This window comes from Brachycentrus maculatus, unplaced genomic scaffold (genome assembly GCF_059751285.1).
Source record: "Brachycentrus maculatus isolate JH-2025_06_01 unplaced genomic scaffold, ASM5975128v1 h1tg000522l, whole genome shotgun sequence".
Classification (NCBI taxonomy): Eukaryota; Metazoa; Arthropoda; class Insecta; order Trichoptera; family Brachycentridae; genus Brachycentrus; species Brachycentrus maculatus.
The window spans coordinates 274,760-302,520 of NW_028281268.1; the positions used below are offsets into that span (position 1 = coordinate 274,760).

The 27,761-nt window shown below is 32.5% G+C and overlaps 1 protein-coding gene across 1 annotated transcript in view; it reads right to left on the reverse strand.

Annotated features, from left to right (window-relative positions):
• Window positions 1–941: 941 nt before the first annotated feature.
• The window catches only part of LOC148301753 (uncharacterized), a 59,218-nt gene continuing 32,398 nt past the window's right edge, over window positions 942–27,761 (reverse strand). Inside the window, exons 4-7 of the mRNA XM_088272759.1 lie at window positions 18,608–18,658; window positions 16,962–17,078; window positions 6,248–6,332; window positions 942–1,386 (exon numbers count right to left, since the gene is read on the reverse strand). Coding sequence (XP_088128885.1) covers window positions 1,296–1,386; window positions 6,248–6,332; window positions 16,962–17,078; window positions 18,608–18,658 — 344 coding nt within the window. The 3' untranslated portion in view covers window positions 942–1,295. The remainder of the gene's footprint in view (window positions 1,387–6,247; window positions 6,333–16,961; window positions 17,079–18,607; window positions 18,659–27,761) is intronic.

Here is a 27,761-nt window from a genome sequence, read left to right on the forward strand (position 1 = left end):
TTGAGTTAAGATCCGCTGCCGCTTATAAAGTTCCCAACATGTCGCTCACTCCTTTCAAGAACGTCATAAATCGAAATTCGTCAATTTTCAGTTGTGTTTGTTTACGAAATGCCCAGAAAATGTACTATATCCCAGAAAAAGAGGAATATTTTTAACTTAATATTTACCCGATACAGGGCAGAAAGTGTTGTTTTTGCATTTTAATGAAAAGGTATTGTTTAATTATTTTTTTAAATATACTAAATATTTTTCAAATGGAGAAAAAATCTTCAAGTTTTACCTAATAAGATCTGTTGTACAGTAAAAAGTTCAATAAGTTGCTTGATATTTATTTTTAATACATTGTATTATATTTTTAAACTTTAAATACGATCTCCTGAAAAATCAAGTTTTTGATTTATGACGTTCTTGAAAGGAGTGAGCGATGTCATATACCATATATTTCGTCAAGGAACTCACACGTTTTACAAGTATCCAAGTTGCACAAACTAGCAATTATTACTTTTCTCCCTTTTCATTCCCATATTTGAGTAATATTCATTACAGATCTAGTATTTCGATCATTTGCGATCTGATTCACTGATCTTGCACAATTGGATAGGAAGAGGAATTAGAAAAATTATTACACAATTTGTGTAAGACTTTCAGTTTTTGACAAAAAAAGATTCTACACTGGATTCTTGACGAACTTATTATTATGTATATTCCTCTTTTTTAAGTTTTCGTAAACATGAAAAAGGAAATCAATTCAATATACGATCAATTAGAGTATTCCTTCCAGATATTATTTACTGATTTAAATAACATAATGATTGAAATATAAAAAAATAAAATAAAAAACACTTGTGACTGCATTTTTGAGTATAATAATGTAAACACGACTAGTTTCAAAAACTTCAGATTGTGAGAACATCAACAAGTGAACATATAACTGACATTAAACTCAAAAAAGTGGTCTTACACAAGCGTTTTATGTATTTTGATATTTAAATCTTCGACGTAGCTTAAAGTGACAACGGTGAATTTGGGTTATAGATTATAATTAGCAGCAGATCTGAGATCATGAGATGGATACATGGTTTCTCGTTAAGTTGTGATTGACGTATCTAAAAATAGTTGGTTATTTGGGATTGGGGGTTTGAGGGGATGCGTGACTCTAATAGCACATTTCCCATCTTGCTCGCCGGCCGACGAGGCTGAAGGGCTGTTTCTGTGGGAGTCACGAGACAGGTAATTTGTCGTCCATTCCAGTTTGAAGGGTCTAAGAATAGGGTCGGGTCGCGTCGAGGGGGCGCTTACCGCCGCCCCAGCCCGGTCCACAGCAGCGCGGGGTCGTGGCTGTTAGCCCCACGGAGCTCCAAAGGGCCGGGGTCCTCTACGAACGATCTGCAATGGGAACTCGCTGTCAAGGGAATTACACAGCATATTAACAAACTGCGGTGCATGGGTAAGCCAGGGTGCTACAGCTAACAGTCAGCATACAGAAGGGCATATGAAAACAGTAAAAAAAACTCTAAAGCGTCAGCAATATGAAACGAACTATTTTTTTAGAAAGGTCAAATTTTGAATTTTAGGAAATCGCGAAGCCTCTTCTTTTAGAGGCTTGTCTGGAAGTAGGATAGTAAGGATAGGGAAAATAAATGTGAAAATACATTACAAACACCCAGACCAATTGAAAATAAATCATTCTTGAATTTATTTTGCACTTGGCGGGAATCGGACCCGCGACACCAGTTTCGTAGCCAAATGTCTACCTTCTCAAGCGTTTGGGTGAGACTGCGTTTATTTTGAGTAAATTTATTTGTTAGTTCAAAAATTTATTCGAGCATCTTTAATTATAACAACTAGTATTGCTTCGCATTTCGAAAGTTTTTTTTAAATACTGGAAAACTAGCATCTCAAGGTTCGATTCCCGCTAGTTAAAATATTTATGTTCAGTTTATCTAGGTATTTTTTTATGGGAGTTGCATTTAATATTTACCTTAATTATTATGTACAAAGTTTATGATCAATAAGTGAGTTTTTCTTTCTTCTAGCTAAAACCATGTTTTTTTATTATCTAGATATTGCGCAGTTTTTTTGTAGCCTTTCTCTTCCAGACAAGCTTCTAAAATAGGGGCTTTGGGTGCTGTTAGCTTCAAACATGACGTTTGTCTTAGTTTTCATATTGTCAAACGCTGTACAGTCAAAATTAAGAAAATATATATACATGGAAATATAATACAGCAAATGCATTCGTTAAAAGCAGAAAATTTAAGGCACGTTTTATTACCACATATAAAACATTCAATAATTTATTCCCACATAAATAAGAGCAATTTTTTGGAAATATTGATGCTTTGGTTGATATAAAACATTTCGGCAGACTTTTTAAGAAAATATGAAGTGGATATGAAAATTTAAGGGCACTTTTTCCAAGTTTATGAGTGGAAGTTATGAATGAAATTTGGATTCGTCACGTATCGTGTTTAGTGGAGCAACGAGATAAAGGGAGGCGGAGGAAGTGTTTAGAGATGAGGGCACATAAATATAAAACAATTATGGCCATAACGTGATAAAACATGAATGGATCATACATATTTAAAAAAAATTTAATGTCGAAAAAATAACGCCCACATCGTTCTGAGAAATAAATTTTGGTTTCGGGCACGGTTTCGTACTTATTTTAACGTATTTAAAAATGGTATTGTCTAAAACTTTAAACGGTATTTACATATTATATTTTGTCTCGCCTCTATTGTGTTTTTATCCACACCACATTTATATACCATGCTGGAGGTCACGGGTTCGATTCCCAGGGGGGTCAAAATATATTTTTTTCATAAAATAATAGTGTTTTCTAAAAATATTTATTTGAAATTACCCCAGTCTAGTACCTGTAGCGTAAGACTGATCACCTGGCCTTCATAAAAATAACATACATAATTAAAATTGCATCAATTTGATGCAGTGCCTTATGCACCATTGGGTGCGCATGAGGATAAGAACGGAACATACCTATCTTAATAAATGACGAATTTTTCAGTTATTAAGGCTGTACTCTCAAATATGCAATTCAGTACGTAAACCTGCTGCTCGAGAATTCCGCGCACATTATTTTTTTAAATTTGATTTTTTAAACTCCTTACCTTTCAATAACTGTTTTCTTTTTAAAACTATATTTGTGTTTCGAAGAAAAATATTTTTTTTCAATACAAAAAAGGTGTTTTAAGCAAAAAATTCATTTACGCTAAATGTTACATAGGTTTATAGAAACTTTTGTTGCGGGCTATCGATTATAACGCCTTAAAGAAAATACCATAGAAATATAATGAATTACGTTTTTTTATTTGCCTCTTTATCGATTGGAGCGGACGATCGAGCTAAAGTTTATTATTTTGTCAAATTCGGAAAATTTATTCTCTTTTACAATTCATATTTACTTTAAGCATAAAACTTATTCTGAAGAATTTCAATACAATTATTTTCCGGGTCACCGTGAACATTAAGGGAATATTAAAGACATGACGTATTTAATGTTCACTCATTGTCATTCATACTGTGTTTAGGGAAAAAACTAATACAAATTTCATTAGTCTTCCTCGCGAAGTTCGTCAAATGAAAAGAAATAATATTTATTTAACCGTTCTTGTACCCTGGAAGTTGGATAGAAGTATAATCATTTGAAAACATGTGCTGAAATTGTTTTTCAAGTATGTAAATATTCTAAAATTACAGCGAATTCTGTGATATTGATTTGACGTATAACTTGTTTAAAATCTGAAGATGTTCTATTTATAAAAAGCTATCAAATTAAGTCGAGGAGACGACAATATTATAGAGAAGGAGATGACAATATTAGTTGAAAGTTCATAGATGTTATGTTTATGACAAGCTGTAAAATTAAGTGAAGGAGGTGAGTCGATTAGTTTTAATTGCATAGATGTTCTATTTATAAAAAAAGATATCAAATTGAATGAGTAGATGATTCTCTTAGTTTTATTTTTATTTATTTTATTAAATTTAAACTTCATGTACAGAAAATAGAGAAGTACATTAGCGGTCTTATTGCTAAAAAGCAATATTATCCAACCAACCAAAAACATTCTAGTGATATTGATCAAAACGTTTGATACCATATATAGCTGTTTGCAATCAGAGGGTAGATAGTACTTGAACATTAAAAAAATCATAAATTACAAAAGATGATAATAAGGAGGGCAAAGGATAAAGGGAGATTAGGGATGTAGGTAGAGGGAAAAACTAAGGGAGGAGGTTTGATGGACAGTTAGGATTCTAACGATAAATAGTAATGTCTCAGACGTTTGTTAAAAGTTATGAGAGAAGGTGCATTTTTTACAAGGAGAGGTAATTACTTTTCTAGATTTTCTATTAATGAAAAACTATCGAATTAAGGGAATGGGAGGATTATATTAGTTTAACGTTGACAGGTGTTATATTTATGAAATGTTATTAAATGAAGTAAGGAGATTATTATATTAGTTAAAATTTTGTAGATGTTCTATTTATGAAGAACTATTTAACTAAGTGAAGGAGATGTTTTCATTAGTTTTAATTTCAAAGATGCTCAATTTTAAAGAAGAAATTATTAATATCAATTTTAATTTTAAAGATGTTCTATTTATGAAAAACCATCAAATGATGTGAAGGAGATGATTATATTACACATGTACATACATGCTATTGGTTAGATGATAGACACTATAGAAACTTCAATTAAAATATATTAGATACATATTATTACAGTTGGGACCAAAAATACTGATACATAAAAATAAATTAAATTATTTAGGCAAATCGTTGATATGGATATGGGGTCCAGGGAATTTGCCTCAGGCGTTGCTGGGGAAATACCATGGTCAGATTACATTCCATTATTAATATTCAAGAATTCTGATTCCATGTTTCGTTATCTTTGATAATATTATTATTTCTAAAAATAAAGGTTGTTATTAATATTTTTTATGGTATGCACACTAAAAAATCATAAGTATACGTAAACTAAAAAATAACATTAGGATGCAAGTGTCATACGAGCCTTTTCCTATATCTAAGTCATAAACAATACTCTTATTCTACAGTTCAAAAGGAACTACATTCTTCTTGGTAGTGTGTTTGTATAGGGTTTTCCAATAAGAGGTTTCATTTTGAATAGCCCGCTATCTGGGCAGCTGCCACTTTTGAAGCTGTCATCTTTTGACATTTGACAAGTAAAAACGCGATTAATAAAAATGTAACGATACACGCTTCAACAACGCATTGAAATTGTTAAAATTCACTACAGAAATGGTGAAAACTTTGCAATCACAGTTCGTGAAACTAAAGAACTTTTTGGTAGTCGTGAAGCGCCTTTTTGGCCAGCAACAGTGAAACTCGTTAAAAAATTTGAGCTGTTGGGACAACTTGGTGATGTGAAGAATCGAAACCCTCAACGTGTCACTGTTTGGTGCGGTTTTTTGGACTGGCGGTGTGATTGGACCTTACTTATTCGAAAAAAAGGCTGGTGCAACTATTACGGTGAATGGATTGCGCTATCGAGCTATGATTAATGATTTTTTATGGCCGGATTGGAAGATATTGATGTGGACGACGTTTATTTTCAACAAGATGGCGCTACGTGTCACACAAGCAACGAAACAATCGCAATTTTGCAACAAAAATTTCCTGGCCGTGTTATTTCTCGAAGAGGTGATCACAGTTGGCCCCCGAGATCTTGTGATTAAAACCTTGAGACTTTTTTCCTTGGGGCCACGTAAAAGATAATGTCTATGCCAATGCTCTTCAATCGATTGAAGACCTTAAAGATGGAATTCGTGAAGTTATCGTGGACATACAGTCGCAAATGTGCGAATAGGTCATGGAAAATTTCATGAAAAGGATATGGTGCTGCAGCCGTAGCCGTGGCGGCCATTTGGCTGATATCGTCTTCCATCGTTAATCGCATACTTTTCTCTTAACAATGCAATAAATATTCATTGATTTATCTTAAAATATACCAAAATGAAACTTCTTTTTGGATAACTATATATTTAATAAAAACTTTTTGCTTGTACTTTGAACAATTTTGGGGATTGGTATTTGACAAAAAAGCATTCTAGGTTATGTATGGAATAGAGTACAAGATGAGCGTGCAGAGCTAGTGAAGCAGTGACGTGGCAGTCTAGAAATGAAAGGGGAGGTGAGGTAGATACGTTACGTTTTGTAGTAGCGTGCCGGAGTGGATTCATGCTGTGCGGGCCACACTGACCTTATGCGGTGCGAGGGTCCGTGAGAGCGCAGCGCGTGCAGGTACGCAGCCGTGGCTGCCGGCCGGGGACCGCCGCGCGAGACGCCTGAAATCGCGACAAATGATACAACATCTCATCATTATTCTTCTTCTTCTTCCTGTGGCAGAGTGTCTGTATTCCGTCTTGTATGTCACGTCTCACATATTGTGTTTGTTTCTTTCCATTTAAGAAAGATGTGTTGAGATGGTTTGGACATGTGGAACGTATGAGTGGAGAACGAACGGTTAAACAAATTTATGAGGCGAATGTAGTTGGAAAAAGAAGCAGAGGAAGACCGAGGAAAACTTGGCACAATCAGGTATGTCAAATACTTGAAAGCGGCCGGGTCAGGAGTCGTAATAATCGTCGGGTATGTATGAAGAGATGCATGAATGTAGAAGAGGCAAAGAATGTTCGCAAAGACAGAGTGGTGTGGCGTTCAATTCTCTCTGGCTACCCCTGCGGAGAAGCGGCGTGATGGTTAGTTAGTTAGTTAGTTTTCTTTCCATTAGGTGTCTGATTTCTACATTAGGTCCATGTATATGGCTACACAGTGTTCCGTGCTATTTCTCCCAAGACAATTCCAGCTTCTGTTGTAATACCCTGCTTGTGATATTTAAATGGTTATGTTGGATCAAAGGTGCTGCATAATAAGGTTGTTTTCTTTATGTGTGGTACTGCATTGTGTTATTGTCTTTCTACATATGTAGTGGTTAAGGACTTTGTACTCGGTTGTGAGTTAGGGTTCTTTTTTTCTACATCGTTTATTACAATAGGTTATCTAGAAAAAATCAAAGACTTTGTGAAAGTGATCCGTATTAGAATGTCGATGAACGATGAATGTCGATGAACGATGAATGTCGATGAACGATGAATGTCGATGAACGATGAATGTCGATGAACGATGAATGTCGATGAACGATGAATGTCGATGAACGATGAATGTCGATGAACGATGAATGTCGATGAATGATGAATGTCGATGAATGATGAATGTCGATGAATGTTGAATGTCGATGAATGATGAATGTCGATGAATGATGAATGTCGATGAATGATGAATGTCGATGAATGATGAATGTCGATTAATGATGAATGTCGATGAATGATGAATGTCGATGAATGATGAATGTCGATTAATGATGAATGTCGATGAATGATGAATGTTGATGAATGATGAATGTCGATGAATGTTGAGTGTGAAATGCAAAAACTAATCAGGTTTTGCATGCCCTTCAGATGGGCATCCAGAGTTCTTGGGGTGGAGACATGAAGTGAGGAATAGGCTGATCTCAGAAAAGATAAGCCAATTATCCCCGTCGCGGGTAGTAAGTTGATTGCTCAAACAAGAGAAGTCTGTAAAAAAAATAGAAGAGGCCTAAATCCAGCAGTGAAGAGACGGCTAACAAAGAAGAAAAAGAAAAATCAGGATACCGAATTTGACTCATGTTTATTTAATATAGTTATTTGTTTAATGTAGTTACATTTTTAAGTACAACATAATACAATTTCTAAACATTTATACATATCGCTCACTCCTTTCAAGAACGTCATAAATAAAAAATCGACAATTTTCAGTTGTGCATGTTTTCAAAATGCCCAGAAAATGTACTATATCCCAGAAAAAGAGGCATATTTTTAACTTAATATTTACCCGCTACAGGTCAGAAAATGTTGTTTTTACATTTTGAAGAAAAGGTTTTGTTCAATTTTTTTTTTAATATACTAAATATTTTTAAAATGGGGAAAAAACCTTCAGGTTATACCTAAAAAGATCTGTTGCACAGTAAAAATTTCAATAAGTGGCTTGATACTTATTTGTAAAACATTGTATTATATTTTTAAACTTTAAAAACGTTCTCCTGAAAAATCAAGTTTTTTGATTTATGACGTTCTTGAAAGGAGTGAGCGATATGTCAAACTTAATGTTTTAGATTCGCTGTGCCTCTCCAAAAAAGAGACTGAGCTCTTGTGCTTGGAGAGGGACTTATACTCAAGGTTTAATGTTTTATATAATTAATGATAAAATAGTTTTTTTCCAATGTATATATTTAAAATTTATTGCTGATCCTAGATTCCTAGACTCATATTAACTATTTGTGATTAATCTCTTATAACGAAACCATTATATATGTACATATAAATCTTTCAGCTATAAACACTTTTTAGGGACGTCGCATATCCGAGAAAAAGGGAGTAGGACGAATTATATCAATAGTTCATATAATTTGATATAAATAAATTAAAATTTAAAACCATCTAAATTAATTAGGACATCACATATTCGACAAATGCCGTATGGTGCTCTTTATGTGATTGAATTCGTATAATAGTAATAATACAATATTTGTAACGTTAAAATTTTGATATTTGACAGACAAGAAACATACACACAAACGAGTAGTTTACTTGTATGCTGTCTCTCAAATGTCAAGCGGATGAACGTCTGCCATACACAGCAGTGTAAGGCAAGAAACAGGAAGATTGAAGGGGAAGTTGTAATTAGTGAAAAACGGCTGAGGGAAGCAAACGCAACAGAATTAAGTAGTTAGTTCGACAAACATCCCATCTGCATCCCTAATGTCTACGTTGTACTAATTGACGATAATATTACATTACACGTGTATTGCTCTCGGAATAACTAATTTATTCGAGAATATTCTCCCCAGAGGAATTATGAACTCTTGACTCGCCAAAATGATTTTGAATTTAAATTTAGCATAACTACTGCTTATTATAACGTTCGTCAGAATTGCTAAACCGCTTTAGTGCGCCTCCTGAGACACCGTTGTAGTTCCAATTCTTTTTTTATTTGTTTTTTTTTTAATTGTATGTCGTTAATAGTTTGTAAATGGAAAAATGGAATAAAAGAGAATATATATTACTCTACCAGCGATTAATTTGGAAATATTTTTTAAGCACATTGTTGTACAATTAAAGAGTTAATTTAATTCACAAAGCTAGTAAAAGTAGATTTTAATGTCATTAACTGATTCGGCACTTTGTGGTAAAATCTATTCATTTACAATTTAAGTTTTGCTTAGTAAAAACAACAATTTCTTAAAATCTCTAATGACACGTGTTTCGATGCATTCCGCACTGCAATTACAAAAAAATTACATTAAAAACTGCGATTACAAAAAATACAGTTTTATGTGGAATATGCCATCGTTAATTTGATTGTCGAATTAAGCAGAACCATAAAAAAAACACGAAAGATAGAAGTGCAAAATAAATCATAAAACTATCATTATGAAAAAAATGCATGCATTATCATTTGTTATAAGAATAAATTTATTACAGGGCATTATTGATGTCTTGGCATTAACGAGACCTCTGTTATTGGCTGGTTATACAGGCGTGTGTGTGTATACGTATATAAATATACATATCTGTTCACTTATTACCGCTATTTAAAATGTCTGGACTTTCATATACTTCCTTCTTATCAAGTTCTTTGCTATGATACCTGTAAAAATCTTGACACACCCGTAATATTGCATATTTTTAGTATTTTTAGGTAGCTAAAATTACAGATAATTTTACTCGCTTTCTCGGAAATAAAAAAGTACTGTATTATTTTGTGGCACGTTTAATAATTCGTTATCCATTTTTATCAAACGAGTTCCGGTTTCAAATAACGCCTGTCCTAGAGTGCGTTCAGCAAATTCAGGATATAAAAGACAGTTGACAGGTCCATACGTTTTATTAATGACGCCCACGGCAAGCCGTCACTAAAATATCGCCAAATCAGCATGATCATGTTTACAAGCAAATCGAATAAAAATGGGCTATTCGAGGCACGCAGAACAAAGCGGATCGGTTTTAATATGTAACATACATATATTTAGACTTTAACCCATCCGCATATCAGTTTTAAAAATACATATACTAAAAACTGATTTAATGTAGGTATGCCCGAAAGTAAAGTTGCCCCGCCCGAAGTAGAGGTGACATGGTTTGTCAAACAATGACGCGCTAATATTTTGCACCTGATAAAACGAGAACAAACGTAGAAATAATCTACTACATTTTTAGTGTGTCCAAAGAATCGGACCTCACATACTAATAAAAGAGTTTCTGCTCAATAAAAAGCTTCTTTTCATCTCACCAATAGATGTCTGTAGTGAAGTTCTAGTGAATTAAGAACAATGCTTCGAAATTGGTTAATATATATATATATATATATAGAGCTTCCAAGAATTTGAGTAGTGTGATTGTCAATAATGAATAGAATTGGTGAATGTTACACGTGTGTAAAGTGATCACTCAAAACAGTCAGCCCCGTAAATGCCCAGACTTCCATATTCTTCTTCATCTTTGATGAGATGTCAAAAAATAAGTAGAAATAATCTTCAAATGCAAAAAAGGTAGCCGCACTACACAAATTGATTTTTGTGGTATAAATCAGTCCAACAAATCATGTGACTCATACTTTTGAACCGTTAAAGGCGTTCAAATTCAACCGAATTATAAAAAAATAAACTGTCTCACAAATATATTACTGTTTTAACAATAAATATGGTACATATAACTATTGCGCCCATATTTTATCGAGTGTCTAGATCAGAAATGTGATGAATTGACAAGAAAAGTTAAAAAAATAACTCGGTAAAACATTATGCCTGGGATGTTAATATTAGAATTTTAACTGATAAGTTGATATTTTAACCAAAAGGATAATTACATCCTTACAAGAACATCTTTGGTCAAGTGCCTTTAATAAATTTCTATAAAAATAATAAGAAATAATAATAAAATAATACAATATCTCAAGTTCTCTTCACTGATTTGTATAATAGATATCACACGGAAGTATCTTTATAATATGAACTACCCACGGAGGTGTGGCTTACAACGAGTGGCTGATATGCGAATGTAAAATATTCTTAGATAAAATAAGATATGGTGTCCGGTATGCCGATGGGTTAATATGTTACATATATTTGGAATTTAAATAAAATGTTTTGACGGCGTGAAAATAAAACGCGTTTATTATTTGACGTACGTGTTGACAGGCGAGGGGGGCTAATGAAAAGGTTCCGGGAAAGCTGGTTCATCAATTTACGTACCTACATGCCCACATCAAACGAAAGTACGATAAGCTGAGCTTAAAAGCTGTTGGGTATCGAGTATATGAGGTCCCTTCACCTCCTCTTTTTGCGCTGATAGCCGATTTGGGAAGGCAATCAGTTGCCGTTAATGCATTTTGTGGATTCTATTGTTCCTGTGACGACCATTCATCTCAAACATCATCATATCGGACTCATCGAAAGATTAAAAAATGGTGGCGAATTTTGAATTTTGGCAAGATATTAACGATTTTTTGTTGGCATAAAAACACATATTGCTCTTTTGGTAAAAAATTACGTACAACATTTTGAGTGTGTCTAATTACAGGAGTTATTTTTCATATTTTTAAGAAGAATATAGAAGTCTGGGCATTTACGGGGCTGACGATCGTCAAATGAAAAATAACTCCTGTAATTGAAGATAATCCAGATTTGAGAACAAGTATTTGGACACACTCAAATTGTTACTTTTTCAATATGTGCATGAAAGGCTTTTTTAACTGTTTACTGGTAGAATTTCCATCCGGTTGAAATAAGATCCGTATCGGTGACCTGTCAACATGTCAATTTAGTCCTAGTTTTAGTATAAAACATCTTTAGATAAAAAAAAATTGCGAGAATCCCATCTATACTTGAACTTTCTCGATTAAAACGTCCAATTTAATGAGAAGTTACAAATTAGAGGAGTCATTACCGTTATCCGTTACTCAAAGATGTAGCTACTATCAGGTTTCTTGTTATCCTGTGCTTGAGTTATCGGATGCCTCCTTCGAATTAGGAAGTCAATGCGATTTAGTGGCAGAGGATAACGATTGTGGGCTGACATTCCACAAAGGAAATAATGACCAGTGAACTTGAGGATTTGTGGCTACATCCTTACTGCAAACTTGACGTCACTCGCAGGACCCTCGGTACACTTATTCAAGTATTATTTATACCTATAGATATGTCAATAACAGGACTACATACTGTTCGACTGTAAATTTTCAAAATAAGATATAAAATGTTTAAAATAAAACAAAAAAAAAAAAAAAAAAAAAAAAACTAATAACGCTGAGATAAGCATTATCGATAAAATTAAGAAAGGTGTGTTGAGATGGTTTGGACATGTAGAACGAATGAGTGAGGAAAGAACGGTAAAACAAATTTATGTGGAGAATGTTAGTGGGAAAAGAAGCGGAGGAAGACCGAAACAAACATGGTACAATCAGGTATGCCAAATACTTGAAAGTGGTCAGGTTAGGAGTCGTAACAATCGGCAGGTATGCATGAGGAGATGCATGAACGTGGAAGAGGCGAAGAATGTTTGCAAGGACAGAGTGGTGTGGCGCTCTATTCTCTCTGCCTACCCCTGCTAGGAAGCGGCGTGATGGTGAGTTAGTTAGTTAGTTAAAATAAAACTAAAACATTCTTATTTATAGATTTGGCGCTTAATTTGTAGAACTAGATTTTAATTTATGTATTTAATGTTAAATCAAACAATGATTTTTTGAGTCTAGTAAGTTGTATTTTATTATTAAAAAACACATACAAATCAATTCGTGATAATTGCTTCGCCTTGTTATGGCATGTTCAAACGAAGGTAAATATTAAATGGACTGACGGTCCTATACAATTCTAGGTACTGAGGTAATAGTTTTACCATGTGCAGTAATAATTTATGGGAGGCAATAATTGGGGATGTAGGTACATAATAATAATAAAACCCTTTTCTGCACCCCAATGGTGCATAGGGCACTGCGTCATATAAACGCAGTGTTATCTTGATCGTTTACACATGAAGGAAAGGTGATCAGCCCTCCGCTTCAGGTACCAGTCCAGGGTAATATTGAATAAATATGACAGTGAAAAAATCACTTATATTTATTTTACCCCCCTTGGGAATCGAACCCGGGACCTCCAGAACGGTGGCCGAGCGTGCTAACCATTACACTACGGAGGCGGACTGTAGGTACATATTTATACTTATATTCATTTAGTAGTAGACTCAAAACATCAGTGTTTGATTTAACATTTAACACTCAAATTAAAACATTGTTTTTAGCCACTATTATTAAGTGTTTCAAATTGTAGTTATAGTTTTATTTTATAAAATTTGCCACAAAGAACTCGTATCTGCAAAAAAACATTCAAGAAAAAACAAGACTTCTTGATATCTCAACATAGATGAAGAAGAATAAGAGAGTCTGGGTATTAATAGGATTAACGAACTGTCAGAGGCTAGTTTAAATGATCACTTAACACATGTGTAACATTCACCATTCTGCCCGTGGTTGACAATTACACTACTTAACTTTCGGAAGTTGTATTTATGCTTCAATTTACACCTTTTTTCACACGCAAGTTCTCGACACTATGTTTGGTTGAGTTGAGTAAATTTTGTAGTTGAAGAGACCTTTATAAAATTATTTATATAATATTCTAGGTACTTGTTTTATTAAACATACTAGGAAACGCTTGAAAATATCATTTTAATTTTTTATTAAACTTTTATTTACATTGTGACTTGTCAACTTGTCGTTACAAATCGTTTATAGAATTTATAACTTTAAACAAATTCATAGAATATACCCGTAAGTTAGATTATTTAATTATTTATTCAAAATGCAGTAAAGGAACATATTACACGCGTTCGTTGGATTAAAAAAATATATATATATATATTTGAATAACCATTGCCAAAATCTGAATTTTCAAAAGCTCGTATTACCCTTTTCCTAAATGAAGGCGAAGTATAAAATAAATAAATAAAATTGAAACTTTGAATATAAGTGAATTTAAGCCACTTATTAAAACGTTTACAGTGCTGAATAAAAAGGGCGACATTTAACATAAAAAGAAACAATATCGAAATAAGGGTAATTTCATTTCAGAGGGCGGGTGCCTTGAATAACAATATTGTATCAATAAAAAGGCTATGTTTTTCCTTATTGTCAAATAAATGGTATCTACCTTTGCATAAAACATAATTGGATCGGTCATATACTAGTAAACAATTTACTATGGATAACTAACTAAACTAACTACAATTTACAGTATGTAAAAGAAAAGTTTGAAAAAGAAAACTATTTTAACAAGCTGTTATTCTCAAAATTTGAAGCTTCAAGTTATGTATTTTTTTATTATTTTAAATTCTTTTGCATTTCATAATATATTATAAAAATGAGTACAAAAAAATACAAAATGTAAATACAAAAAATGATTCCTCAAAGACGCGGCCTGTGTGTGGGTATTATTATTAACCATATCCGCTCCCTAGGTGGAGCATATGGAGTCCACAAACTGTCTCCAGGCTTTTCTGTCGGCTGCCAGCTCCCTTGCATCCTCCCAAGTCAGATCCGCGTCCCGAAGTTCTGACGAGAACTGCCGACGAATTGTCAGCAGTGGTCGTCCTGGGCGGCGCGAACCTGATGCCTTGTAAAAGAGGCAAGCTTGATTAAGGCTCTCAGGAGGCATGCGGAGTACATGGCCAAGCCAACTGAATCGCCTTTTCTTGACGACAGTTGTGACCAAGATTTGCTGCGTCCTACGCCTTATCTCTTCATTCCTCACAAAGTCAAACCACCGCACGCCTAAGATTCTCCGCAAACACCTATTCTCAAAGCTTAGTACACGGCTGCTCTGGGCCCTTGTAAGGTGCCATGTTTCACAGCCGTATAAGAGAACAGGACCAATACAGGCATTGTATAGGCGCCATTTGGTTTTCACCGTGTGTGGGTATACATTATATTTTGGATTATAATGAAGGGCACTAGCAAGAATACAATAAAAATCATCAGAAATAAAATTAGGTTAAAAGTGATAATATAAACTACTATTTGATTGTAACATAAGGTGAAAATGAAAAATCAAATATGTACTACGTGAGTTATACGTTTAAAAGAAAAAGTATTTCAGTAGAAAGAGTCGAACCAAATAAAATGTTTCTGCAAATACACTAAAAGGACCTAATTGAATGTATTACACTGTGTGGAAACAGAGTTGTGACTATAAACCTTTTTACCCAATACAAAAACATTTAGTATTAATCGGTCTTGATAAAGAAGCGGTTAGCTTCGAAACCGGTAGACATTTAACTTTAAGTTATAATAAAATATTTTTAGTGATTTTAAAACAAAGTTACATTTTAAGTATAAAATGGAAAATCACAAAGTTAGTGCTTCAAATATAAATTGTATTATGGATTATTTTAATCTGGATTATCTCCAATTACAGGAGTTATATTCATATTATTTTTTGACATCTCATCAAAGATGAAGAAGAATATGGGAGTCTGGGCATTTACGGGGCTTACGACCGTCATAGGCTGGTTTAAGTGATCACTTTACACACGTGTAACATTCACCAATTCTACCCATTATAGACAACCACACTACTCAAATTCTTGGAAGTTCTATATATATGAACCAATTTAGAAACCTTGTTCATGAATCACTAGAACTTCACTAGAGACATCTATTGGTGAGATGTAAAGAAGCTTTTTATTAAGATCTCACATACTAATATAAGAGTTTCTGCTTAAGATCTCACATACTAATATAAGAGTTTCTGCTTAAGATCTCACATACTAATATAAGAGTTTCTGCTTAAGATCTCACATACTAATATAAGAGTTTCTGCTTAATAAAAAGCTTCTTTACATCTCACCAATAGATGTCTCTAGTGAAGTTCTAGTGATTCATGAACAAGGTTTCTAAATTGGTTCATATATATAGAACTTCCAAGAATTTGAGTAGTGTGGTTGTCTATAATGGGTAGAATTGGTGAATGTTACACGTGTGTAAAGTGATCACTTAAACCAGCCTATGACGGTCGTAAGACCCGTAAATGCCCAGACTTCCATATTCTTCTTCATCTTTGATGAGATGTCAAAAAATAATATGATTATTTTAATAAATAAATTTGGGACATTGGTTTTTAGTGATCTGGTTAATACAAATAATCTCGGATAATCTGCTTCCAGGATGATCTAATTACAGTAAATCAAAAGATTCCTTTCTACACACTCGTATATTACAACGATATGGTAAAAACTAATTAATGCTACAAAATTTCTTTCGAGTAATATAAAATGACTCAAGAAATTTCCATAATTTCATTTGTTCCGTGTTGCCTATTTCTAGTTTCTAATATATTTGATTTAAATTTTGTACTGATATTTATTGGTGGAATTGAATTTAATACAATAAAATAACAACTATATTTTTGTTCCAATGACCAGGTATTATCGTTACCGACATCATCAGACTGCTGATGTCAGTAATGATGAAACCCAGTAACTGGTCAAATAAAATATATGTGAAAAAAACTGGATTTTTTTAAATTTCATTATATCAAATATATATGACATCCAAAATTTAAACTAGAATATAATAAAAACCGAGAGAAAGTAATGTTAACCATCTGAATTGGTTAACCGAATAATACAGTTACCCATTAGTCACATCTCGGATAAGGGGCATCATTATCAGTCAACTAAATATTGTTGAGTGTCGGAATAGGTTTTTATTTTTCTATATCCCATAAATCATATTTCCGGTTTTCGATACATTACATATTTCTAACAGAAATGTTGATGAAGTATGTACAAAAATGTTTCTTTGCAAAAGTGATGAGAGCTTACCAAAAAAATGATGGTTTAAGTTTGGGGTTGGAGCTTGGTTGTCTTCAGGATCATCAGCAAGCGTCTCCAAGTGCTGTTGCAGCCCCTTGAAGTACTGCCCCACGTTGCTCAATACACCTGGAACAAAAAAATAATATATTTGAACGTATTCTTAAAAAAGAGCAATTCAATTCTTAAGAAAATGTAACATTCCATTCCTCCCTTACTAAGTTTACATAGTGCTAGCTAATTCAGCCACTAATAAATATTACTTTGTGTACTCATATGTATTTAATATATATTTTTTTTAATACCCCCGAAAGATAAGTTAGATCTATGTTGAAGAAGCGAACGTCCGTGAGCGAAATTGAGTAATAGTGAAATCAAGTAATAAATCTTAGGAAAATTATGAAAGTTACTGAGTGTTGATCATTTAAACCAGCCAATAACAGGTCGTAGGTATTATTTATGCTGAAACTTCTTAATTCAAATCTGAATAACTTTGCACGTATGTACATCAGTTTATATACAAAAAATGATACATTTTAGTTATGATGAAAATGTCATACAGAGAAAAAACATATTTTCTTCACGCACGTTTTTGTAACCACTCAATTTGGGATGAATTTTTCAGGAAAACAGGAAAACCAAAATACGGTCATAACTGAATTGTTCAAATTAAATAGAAACCGTTATAGTTAGATAATTTTCCAGAAAATGTAGGTAATTACACATAATATTTCAGAAAAAATTGTAGGAAAGAAATAAAAATATTAAAATGAACGAAAATACCTTTGTAACAAAATAAGTTATAAAATTGTATGGACGGAATTTTCCATTAATTTTTAACGTGGATAGTCAAATCGAAAGATAACTGTCTTAAGATTGGTCGAAAGATAAATAATAATAAATAAAATATAAATAAATACGAAAACTATTTATCGAACAAGCTTGATATCAAGTTGATTATCTTAGTATTCGAATATCAAAATCATACCTAAAACTATGTTCTATAAACTCGCCTACGCCTTAATGAATAAATAAGGCGTAGACGAATGAATAAATAAGTTATTGGAGATACCTAGAAATGCCTCGGGTTCGATTCTCAAGGGGAAAAAAATAAATACTAATGATGCATGATAATGGTGCATGTTTAGGTAACCTTGGCTTGTAACGCATGTCTGTGTTGAAAACAGTAGTGTATGTTGGTCTTCGGGTCGACCAAAAATCGCATGTGTTAGACAATTTGTGTAGTTTTGAGTGTGTAAATGGTGCTATGGTGGTGAAGGGTGGTATTGCTTGCATGCTGTGTTAGTGATTGTCCTGACAAAAAGACGGGTACGTCTCGAAACCGGTAGACATAAAAATCTCGGTGAGTGGTTACATACTAATATTATTAACATTTTTGTAAAAAAAAATAAGTAAAAATGACTAACCACAAAGTACATGCTTTAAATATTAATATTGAGAATAATATAAATATTAATGACTTTTTTGCTTTAATTAAGGACCAAATTTATAAAATATCTAATTGATACGGTGCCATATGCACCATTGAGTGCGGAGAAGACTTAGAAGAAGATACTTGCTTAGGAAATAACAGTAATCGCATTGGAAAGTTCTAGCTTGAAAGGTAAACTAATTAGATATTAGAATAATTAGCTTACCGAGTACTTTGTAGTCGCCCAGCTTCGAATCTTTTGCACCTGACATCTTACCTACAAAAAAGGTATCCCGGTTAGTGAAGCGCATAGCCGAGTAACGACTGATTAGCTCATAATTCGATTGATCGATTTAGTACATTCAGTTACTGATAAATGGTATTAATTTTTTGGTCCTTAAAGAAGTATAAGGTGCAACTTAGTCTTTGTTGACATTCTCAATTTGCTTTTCTTAGTAACTCGTGATTTAGATACTTTAAACTTCCATATATCTAGTGCGATTAACTCCTATTCATGCGTCGCGGAGACCACCAGTATACCCAAGGAATTATTTCATTTTTTTTTGACATCTCAACAAAGATGAAGAAGAATATGGAAGTTAGGGCATTTACAAGGCCTACGACGGCTTACGACCGTCATAGGTGTTACTTTCACCAATTTTACCCATGTTAGACAACCACAATATTCAAATTATTGAAACTTCTAGATATATTGATCAAACTCCAAACATAGTGCTTGACTTCACTAGACTACACTAGAGACATCTGCGGTGGGATGAGGGAAGCTTTTTATAAAGAAGAAACTCAGGTCCGAATCCTGTATTATATTCACATACTTGAGAAACGCCAGAAAACATCATTTCCATTTATTATTTAAGCTGATATTTGACCAGTTAATTTATTTTCGACCTTTTTAGTGTGCACACATATTTGTTCACAAATCTGGATTATCTCCAATTAGGAATTGTCAAAAAAATAATGTAAAAAAAACTCCCAATTGGAGATAATTCAGATTTGTGAACAAGTATTTGGACACACTCAAAATGTTGTAACTAAAAAAAAATCGCTTAAAAACAGTGTAACCTAAACATAACGGAAAGGTTTTTATCTTAATTTTTTATTATTGTTTACTTATATCGCTCACTCCTTTCAAGAACGTCATAAATCAAAAAACTTGATTTTTCAGGAGAACGTTTTTGAAGTTCAAACATAAAATACAATGAATGAAAAATAAATATCAAGCCACTTATTTAACTATTTACTGTGCAACAGATCTTTTTAGGTAAAACCTGAAAGTTTTTCTCCATTTGAAAAATATTTAGTATATTTAAAAAAATAATTAAACAATACCTTTTCTTCAAAATGCAAAAATAACACTTTCTGCCCTGTAGCGGGTAAATATTAAGTTTAAAATATGCCGTTTTTGCTGGGATATAGTACATTTTCTGGGCATTACGAAAACATGCACAACTCAAAATTGACGATTTTTGATTTATGACGTTCTTGAAAGGAGTGAGCGATATGTTTTATCAATATAAACATTTAAAGTAGATAATTTTGAAGGACTAGTCTAGAAACTAGGTCATGAATAAATTCAACTAAAAATATGGATTTTTTATTTTCAACCCTCGGGCGATATTTTTGGGGAGACGATAAAATACATACTTTATTGGAATCAGTATTTTATGCAACAGACAATCATAAAATACATTTCTTTATTAAAGGTTTAGTGTCACGACTTGCACGGTGTATGATATACTGTACAAGCATGCTATAAAATACTCAACCCAAAATACGTTATCACGTATTTTTGCTAAAATTATTTTTACCAAAGTTTTCTATTCGTATCCCAACATAAATGAATAAGAATATGGGGCTGTCGTTGGCTTGTTTATATGATTACTTTATACAATGTGTAAAATGTATCATTCTACCCATGATCGATAATCACATCACTCTAATTTCGGAAATTGCATTTATGCTTTAATTGAAAAAATCAACTCATGTTACTTCGTAATCGACATGTGTGGTTGAAAAAAGTAAGTTTTATTATCAGCAACCTTCAAGATATACATGTAAGATTCTTTTTCGAATAATTTCTAGTGAAGTTCTAGTGATTCAAGAATAATGTTTCAAAATTGGTTCATATATAATATGACTTCCAAGAATTTGAGTAGTGTGGTTATCAATAATGGGTAGAATTAGTGAATGTTACACGTGTGTAAAGTGATCACTTAAAGCAGCCCATTACGGTCGTCAGCCTCGTAAATGCCCAGACTTCCATATTCTTCTTCATCTTTGATTAGATGTCAAAAAATAATATAATTTCCGGTGCTTTAAGACAGCTGAAAATATAATTTAATAAATTTATTGAACTTATTTTGACAATCGGTTTTTGGGAAAATTTGGATACATTAAAATAAAAATCAGTTGCGAATAAAATCATCATCATTTTTACATTTATATTAGCGAAAAAACAATAAATTTTCTGCAAAATAATAGTACTTTTGCACGCTGAAATGAAAATAAATCATTTTCAGTTTCAGATTGACTTTGAACTTTTAATTCATTGATTGGTAAATATGTAAATTTCTCTTATTGATTACTTTGGAAACGTTAAAGAGGAAATAATTAAATTCGTTAAAAACGATTGACTAATTTTCAGTATTGGTTTGATTATATTTTTATATGTTAATTTAAAACGATGCCCTCACAGAGAAAAATAAAAAAATGGAGTCATAAAACTCATGTTGTCAATTAATTGACTTTATCTTAATTAATATCTTATTTAAGATTAAAAAACCCGATGTCAGAAAAACTTACATTTAAATCTTAGCGTTGGCAGTTTTCAAGGATTTTATTGGATTAATTTCAAATTTGTATCAAGTCCTGGGAATATCGATTCTTGGAAAAAAATATACGGCAAGGTTTATTTTTTCTTCCTATCACTACTGCTTCGAAGATAAAGCCTCACTTTTGTTCGATAAAACATAATTGAATCATTCTACAACAGCGTTTATCTATAATCCCCCCTACCTGAAAATCTGCAGATGTAATAGAAACAGTGAGATTTATATTTATCAAGATAAAAATTGATTACTTGATGATATTACAAGACGGGTTGTTTATTAATAAAAAAGTGACATTACATCTGCTAGATATTATGTTATAATAATTTTTATTATAATTTATTGGACAATTTGAATAGCGCCATTTTCGTGAGAAATCACCTCATGGGCCCTATATATTATTTATAAATATAGCTTTTCTTAGATATACGAGCTCATATCTGTAATATGCTGTCGCGTATTAAAGGTTTTTGTATTCGTATTGTACAAATTTTAATAGATAAAATCAACATCCTTTAATATAAAAATAGTTTAAAAATGGGTTATAAAATTCCATTTTGATTAATTAACTAAAACCTATCACAATATAACTTACATGAAATTTAATTACATTTTTTTCCTTTTTTTTAAAAAAAGAAGTGGGGTGAAATTTCAAACCCTTACCCGCACCCCAATGGTGCATAGGGCACTGCATCGTATAAACGCAGTGTTATTTTGATCGTTAACACATGAAGGAAAGGTGATCAGCCCTCCACTTCAGGTACCAGTCCAGGGTAATGTTGAATTTATATTTGAGTGAAAAAATCACCTATATTTTTTTGATCCACCCCTGGGAATGGAACCCGGGACCTCCAGAACGGTAGCCGAGCGTGCTGACCATTACTACTACGGAGGCGGAGGAGAAATTTACAGTAAAATAAACAAGGTTAATTCTATTTATTAAATTAAATTAAATGAAGTTTTTTTTGGAACATAGCTACTCACTTTGTATGGTTACAATCAACATAAAACAGTATTCAATTAATATATTATTAGATTAAAATCAATATTTTTAGCTTTTCCACCTTATTTTTATTTGACCAGCGACTGGGTTTCGTCGTTACCGACATCATCAGACTGGTCAAACCAGTCTGATGATGTCGGTAATGACGAAACCCGGTCGCTGGTCAAATAAAAATAAAGTGGAAAAGCTAAAAATATTGGTTTTAATCTAATAATATATTAAAAATGCAATTCCATCACGAAGTGTCAGTGGATAATATAAAAAAGTATTCAATTAATTTTTTTTAAAATCATGTAGGTAGGTACATGTATGTATGTTTTATGAGAGAAATAATTACTTGATCAATCCATATTTAATAGGTTATTCTCGACTTTAGTTGACTTAAATAAAGTTTTAATTAGGTTCAATGTTGATTTAATGTCGCTTTGGTTTCGAGCTGAGTTGAATTATGTAGTTTAATTTCACAGATCAGATTTTTTTAAAATTAATTCATGATTAATGAACCAATATTGTCATATGTAAACCCATGAATATTATCGGTACGGTAGGTACATGGTTAAAAAATACCTAACAATTTACCAACTTTTGTTATGATTATTTTTCAGTTTTTCATGAAAGAAAATGGACTATCAACATGTTCTACTATGTTATTTTAATCAGATTCACTGCGGGGGATGTTTATTTACGTACATTACGACGTCATATAAACTAGGGGTAGCTAAATCATCCTCTCTCGAATGACTCTATACTTAATATCAGTATAAGTTCTTTTACAATAACAATAGTCAATACAATAACATAGAGGAAGATTAGTTATTATTTTAGATAGTAAGTAAAGGTCACAATGAAAATGCCCATATAAATAAAAATTAAAAATATTACTCTTTTTTATTCTAAATGTAATTTAATACGTATTTTTGATTCTTTTGACTAACTAACTAACTAACTAACTAACCATCATGCCGCTTTCCCGCAGGGGTAGGCAGAGAGAATAGAGCGCTACACCACTCTGTCCTTGCAAACATTCTTCGCCCCTTCCACGTTCATGCATCTCCTCATACATACCCGCCGATTGTTACGACTCCTAACCTGACCACTTTCAAGTATTTGGCATACCTGATCGTGCCATCTTTTTCTCGGTCTTCCTCTGCTTCTTTTCCCGCTAACATTCGCCTCATAAATTTGTTTTACCGTTCTTTCCTCACTCATTCGTTCTACATGTCCGAACCATCTCAACACACCTTTCTTAATTTTATCGATAATGCTTATCTCAGCTTTGCATTCCTTCCTTATTTCACTATTCGTACATCTATCATACATCGTTTTGTCGCACATTCTTCTGAGAGATCGCATTTCGACTGCATTCAGTCTACTTTCATCCTTCTTTTGCCAACTCCATGTTTCACATCCATTCATTAGAGTTGGATTGATTCTTTTGGTATGTGTGGTATATATCTAGTGGTATGGCGTTATATTCTCTCTGCCTACTCCTGCGGAGAAGCGGCGTGTTGGTTAGTTAGTTAATTATTTTTTAATCTTTTGTTTATAAATACAAATAAGAAACTATCTGAAATATCCCTTATATGACTGACTCCCAAATAAAACACTTAAAAAAAGCATAAGAATGTTAATTTTGGTACTAATAGTACTTAAAAGAGCATGTTTAGGTTGAGAGAAAGCAAGGGTAACCAATTAAAACGCTTAAGCATTCTTATTGGTATGTAATATACATATCAGCAGTTTGACATACATTTTTTTGATTAAAATAATTGCACTTCACGGGCCTCATACTGTATTACTGATGACTTTTTATGCGCGAAAGACAAAATAAGTAAATAAAATATTTAAAGAATACAAGTATTGTATTTTGTATTTCGGAAAATAGTATTTTCTTTCTTTTATTTAACATTTTTGAGGTAGAAAACAGTGTCGATTTAAAGGCGAATCGTTTTCCAATATCCATTTTCAGGTTTCATATGAAATAAAGAAATTTAGACCCAATTTTATCTCCATTGAACTTTAAACAATTCTGTATTTTTTAAGCACGAATGGGGTAACTGACGAATACACACACACATATATATATATATATATATATATATATATATATATATATATATATATATATATATATATATATATATATATATATATATATATACATATATATATATATATATATATATAAATATATATATATATATATATATATATATATATATATATATATATATATATATATATATATATATATATATGTATATATATATATATATATATATATATATATATATATATATATATATATATATATATATATATATATATATATATATATATATATATATATATATATATATATATATATACATCTCAGCAACTATGTACATGTCCGATTGTCTCCAGATTTTCGATATATGTTTATCCTGGCTGTAAGTCCGTTTTTGTAAATGAAATCTTTCAGACGAATGTGCGTCAAAACGTTGTATGGTAGATGATAGAATGTGAAATATGCATTATCGATAAAATGAAGAAAGGTGTGTTGAGATGATTTGGGAGTGTGAATCGAATGAGTGAAGAAGTTTATTAATAATACATGAATATAGATCTCGCAATTAAGCGATAAATCTATAAACGTATTATATTGTGTTTGTTACAATGAAATTTATCCCAATGGCGTACAGGGTGCTGCATCGTATAGCAGTGTTATCTTGAAAGTTAAATACACGAAGGTAAGGTGATCAGCCTTGCGCTTCAGGTACCAGCCCAGGAAGGTATTAAATAAATATTAGACAATAATATTTATTTAATATGAAAAATAAAAATATTTATTTTGACCCTCTTGTGAATCCAGGACCTTCATCATGTTAGCCTAGCGAGCTAACCGCTACACTATGGCAGCGGATAACGCAATTAATTCGAAAATTGGCCATGAGAATGTTAATACATCTATAAAAGCAAGTATGTGTATATATCAATGTATTATGCACTCATTAAGTATACCCTTTTTCGCCCAAAATATCGAATCGATTTTTTAATAAACGAAAATAATACAAACGATTGAAATAGACTTTTATATTGTTAGGCAAAATCATAAATATCTATGGTGGACTTACGGGAGATTATTTTTGAAATACTTGGAAAATCGTGACGTTATGAATATGCAATAAAATGCCCGACCATGAGGTGTGAGTATAAAATGTATGAATTATTGGTAAAGCTTTAGCGACACGCAACACCTGGAAAAGTGACGAGTAAATAAAACATTTGACTTAAAATTAATATAAGAATAGGAAGAAAACTCTCAGAAACGAAAGCCAAATGAAAGCAGAAAAGGGTGGATATCATAAACAGGTGATTTTTACCATTATTTATAGACATGGGTTTGAAGCTCAGATATATAACGAGGTGAAGAATGTTGTAAAATTATATGTGAGTGGCATTGGGAATAAATCGACCGATCGAATTGAAAAAAAAATGAAATAATAATAAATTTAAGAGTTTTTCGAAATGTAGTAGTGCGAGCGTTTATATACTCTTATAGTCTTGACACAATATTTTATGGCAGTACGTAATGATTTAAAACAATACACGGTAATTGGGTAGACGCTTGAGTGCGAAACTGGCGTCGCGGGTTCGATTCCAGTCAATTGCAAAATTCAAGGAATATTTATTTTTAATTAATCTGGGTGTTTGTGATGTGTTTTTCACCTTAACCTTCCATTTTCTTACTATTCTATCTGCAGACAAGCCTCAAGTAAGCAACAAGTAGAAGTTTGTCGGTTATTCCTTTAAAAAAAAATGTAAATGTGTAATTACCGAGTGTAAACTCAGCTTTACTCCCCTCGACGACACCATGTTAATACTCGCTTGTTTCGAAGAGAGCATAAGCATGAGCCGCGCGTGAATACTACACACAAAGAGAACAGAATGTTCTAGTATCTATGAAAATAAGTTTCAGATTATAACATATTTTTAATAAAGTTTATCCTGTAATTTTATAAGATTCTCGTGATAGTTCGAGGTATATAACACGACCAGCTTATATAACACGAGTCGCTCTTGGGTATATTTTTTTTTTCGAAAACCCTCGTATAAGACAATATTAGTGACTAACTAATCATCACGCCGCTTCCCCGCAGGGGTAGGCAGAGAGAATAGAGCGCCACACTACTCTGTCCTTGCAAACATTCTTCGCCTCTTCCACGTTCATGCATCTCCTCATACATACCCGCCGATTGTTACGACTCCTAACCTGACCACTTTCAAGTATTTGGCATACCTGATCGTGCCATGTTTTTCTCGGTCTTCCTCTGCTTCTTTTTCCACTAACATTCGCCTCATCAATTTGTTTTACCGTTCTTTCCTCACTCATTCGTTCTACATCTCCAAACCATCTCAACACACCTTTCTTAATTTTATCGATAATGCTTATCTCAGCTTTGCATTCCTTCCTTATTTCACTATTTGCACATCTATCATACATCGTTTTGTCGCACATTCTTCTGAGAGATCGCATTTCAACTGCATTCAGTCTACTTTCATCCTAATAATTATAATATATAATATTAGTACTTCTGCTATTTAAAGTATATACGAGTATGCATATAAATCGTCAAGAAAAAGTACTAACCAATGCTAGAAAACTAACAAATAATAATATTCAATTGAATATCTCGTACAAAACAAATATTTTATAGGAGATATTCAATTTAATGTCGTCATAGAATTATTCAGATATCAAACATAAAACATATATGTGATAAAATATACTCCTTTTTATTTGGTGATATTTCTCTAAAGTAGCAAATAATGTTTTTAATAAAACATGATCTGTATAATAAATTTTGTTGGGTTATATTCGTGTTCATAACAGTTATACAAAAATACAAATATTTTATAAATTGAGTACTAGGCAAGAAAAATCATTCATTTTAAGTTGACACGCGTGAGGTTTATGGGAACACATTTAAATAAATAAATAAATAAGGTATTTTCAGATATTTCAGTTATTACCCTTTATGACGACGACATTTTGCCCTGTATCCATGATTAAGGATGATATTTCTGTTACACGAGTGATTCACAAAACGCTCGAGGAACGTCCAAATATCAACTCGAAGAACTTAAGATGGAAGCTTAGCTTCCGAAACTAGTAGACATAAATAAATAAAAGACATAAATAAAGTGGTATAAAAACAAGTATTTTCTTTAATAATTTTAAAAACTGTCCGCCTCGGCTACCGTTCTGGAGGTCCCGGGTTCGATTCCCAAGGGGGGTAAAATAAATATAAGTGATTTTTCACTGTAAGTTTATTCAATATTACCCTGGACTGGTACCTGAAGCGGAGGGCTGATCACCTTTCCTTCATGTGTAAACGATCAAGATAACACTGCGTTTATATGACGCAGTGCCCTATGCACCATTGGGCGCGGATAAGGTTTTTTTTTTTTTTGGTTTACACATAAGCATGAAAAACGATAGTTTATATTACCATATGCCATATTGTACTTTTATTTTAAACTTC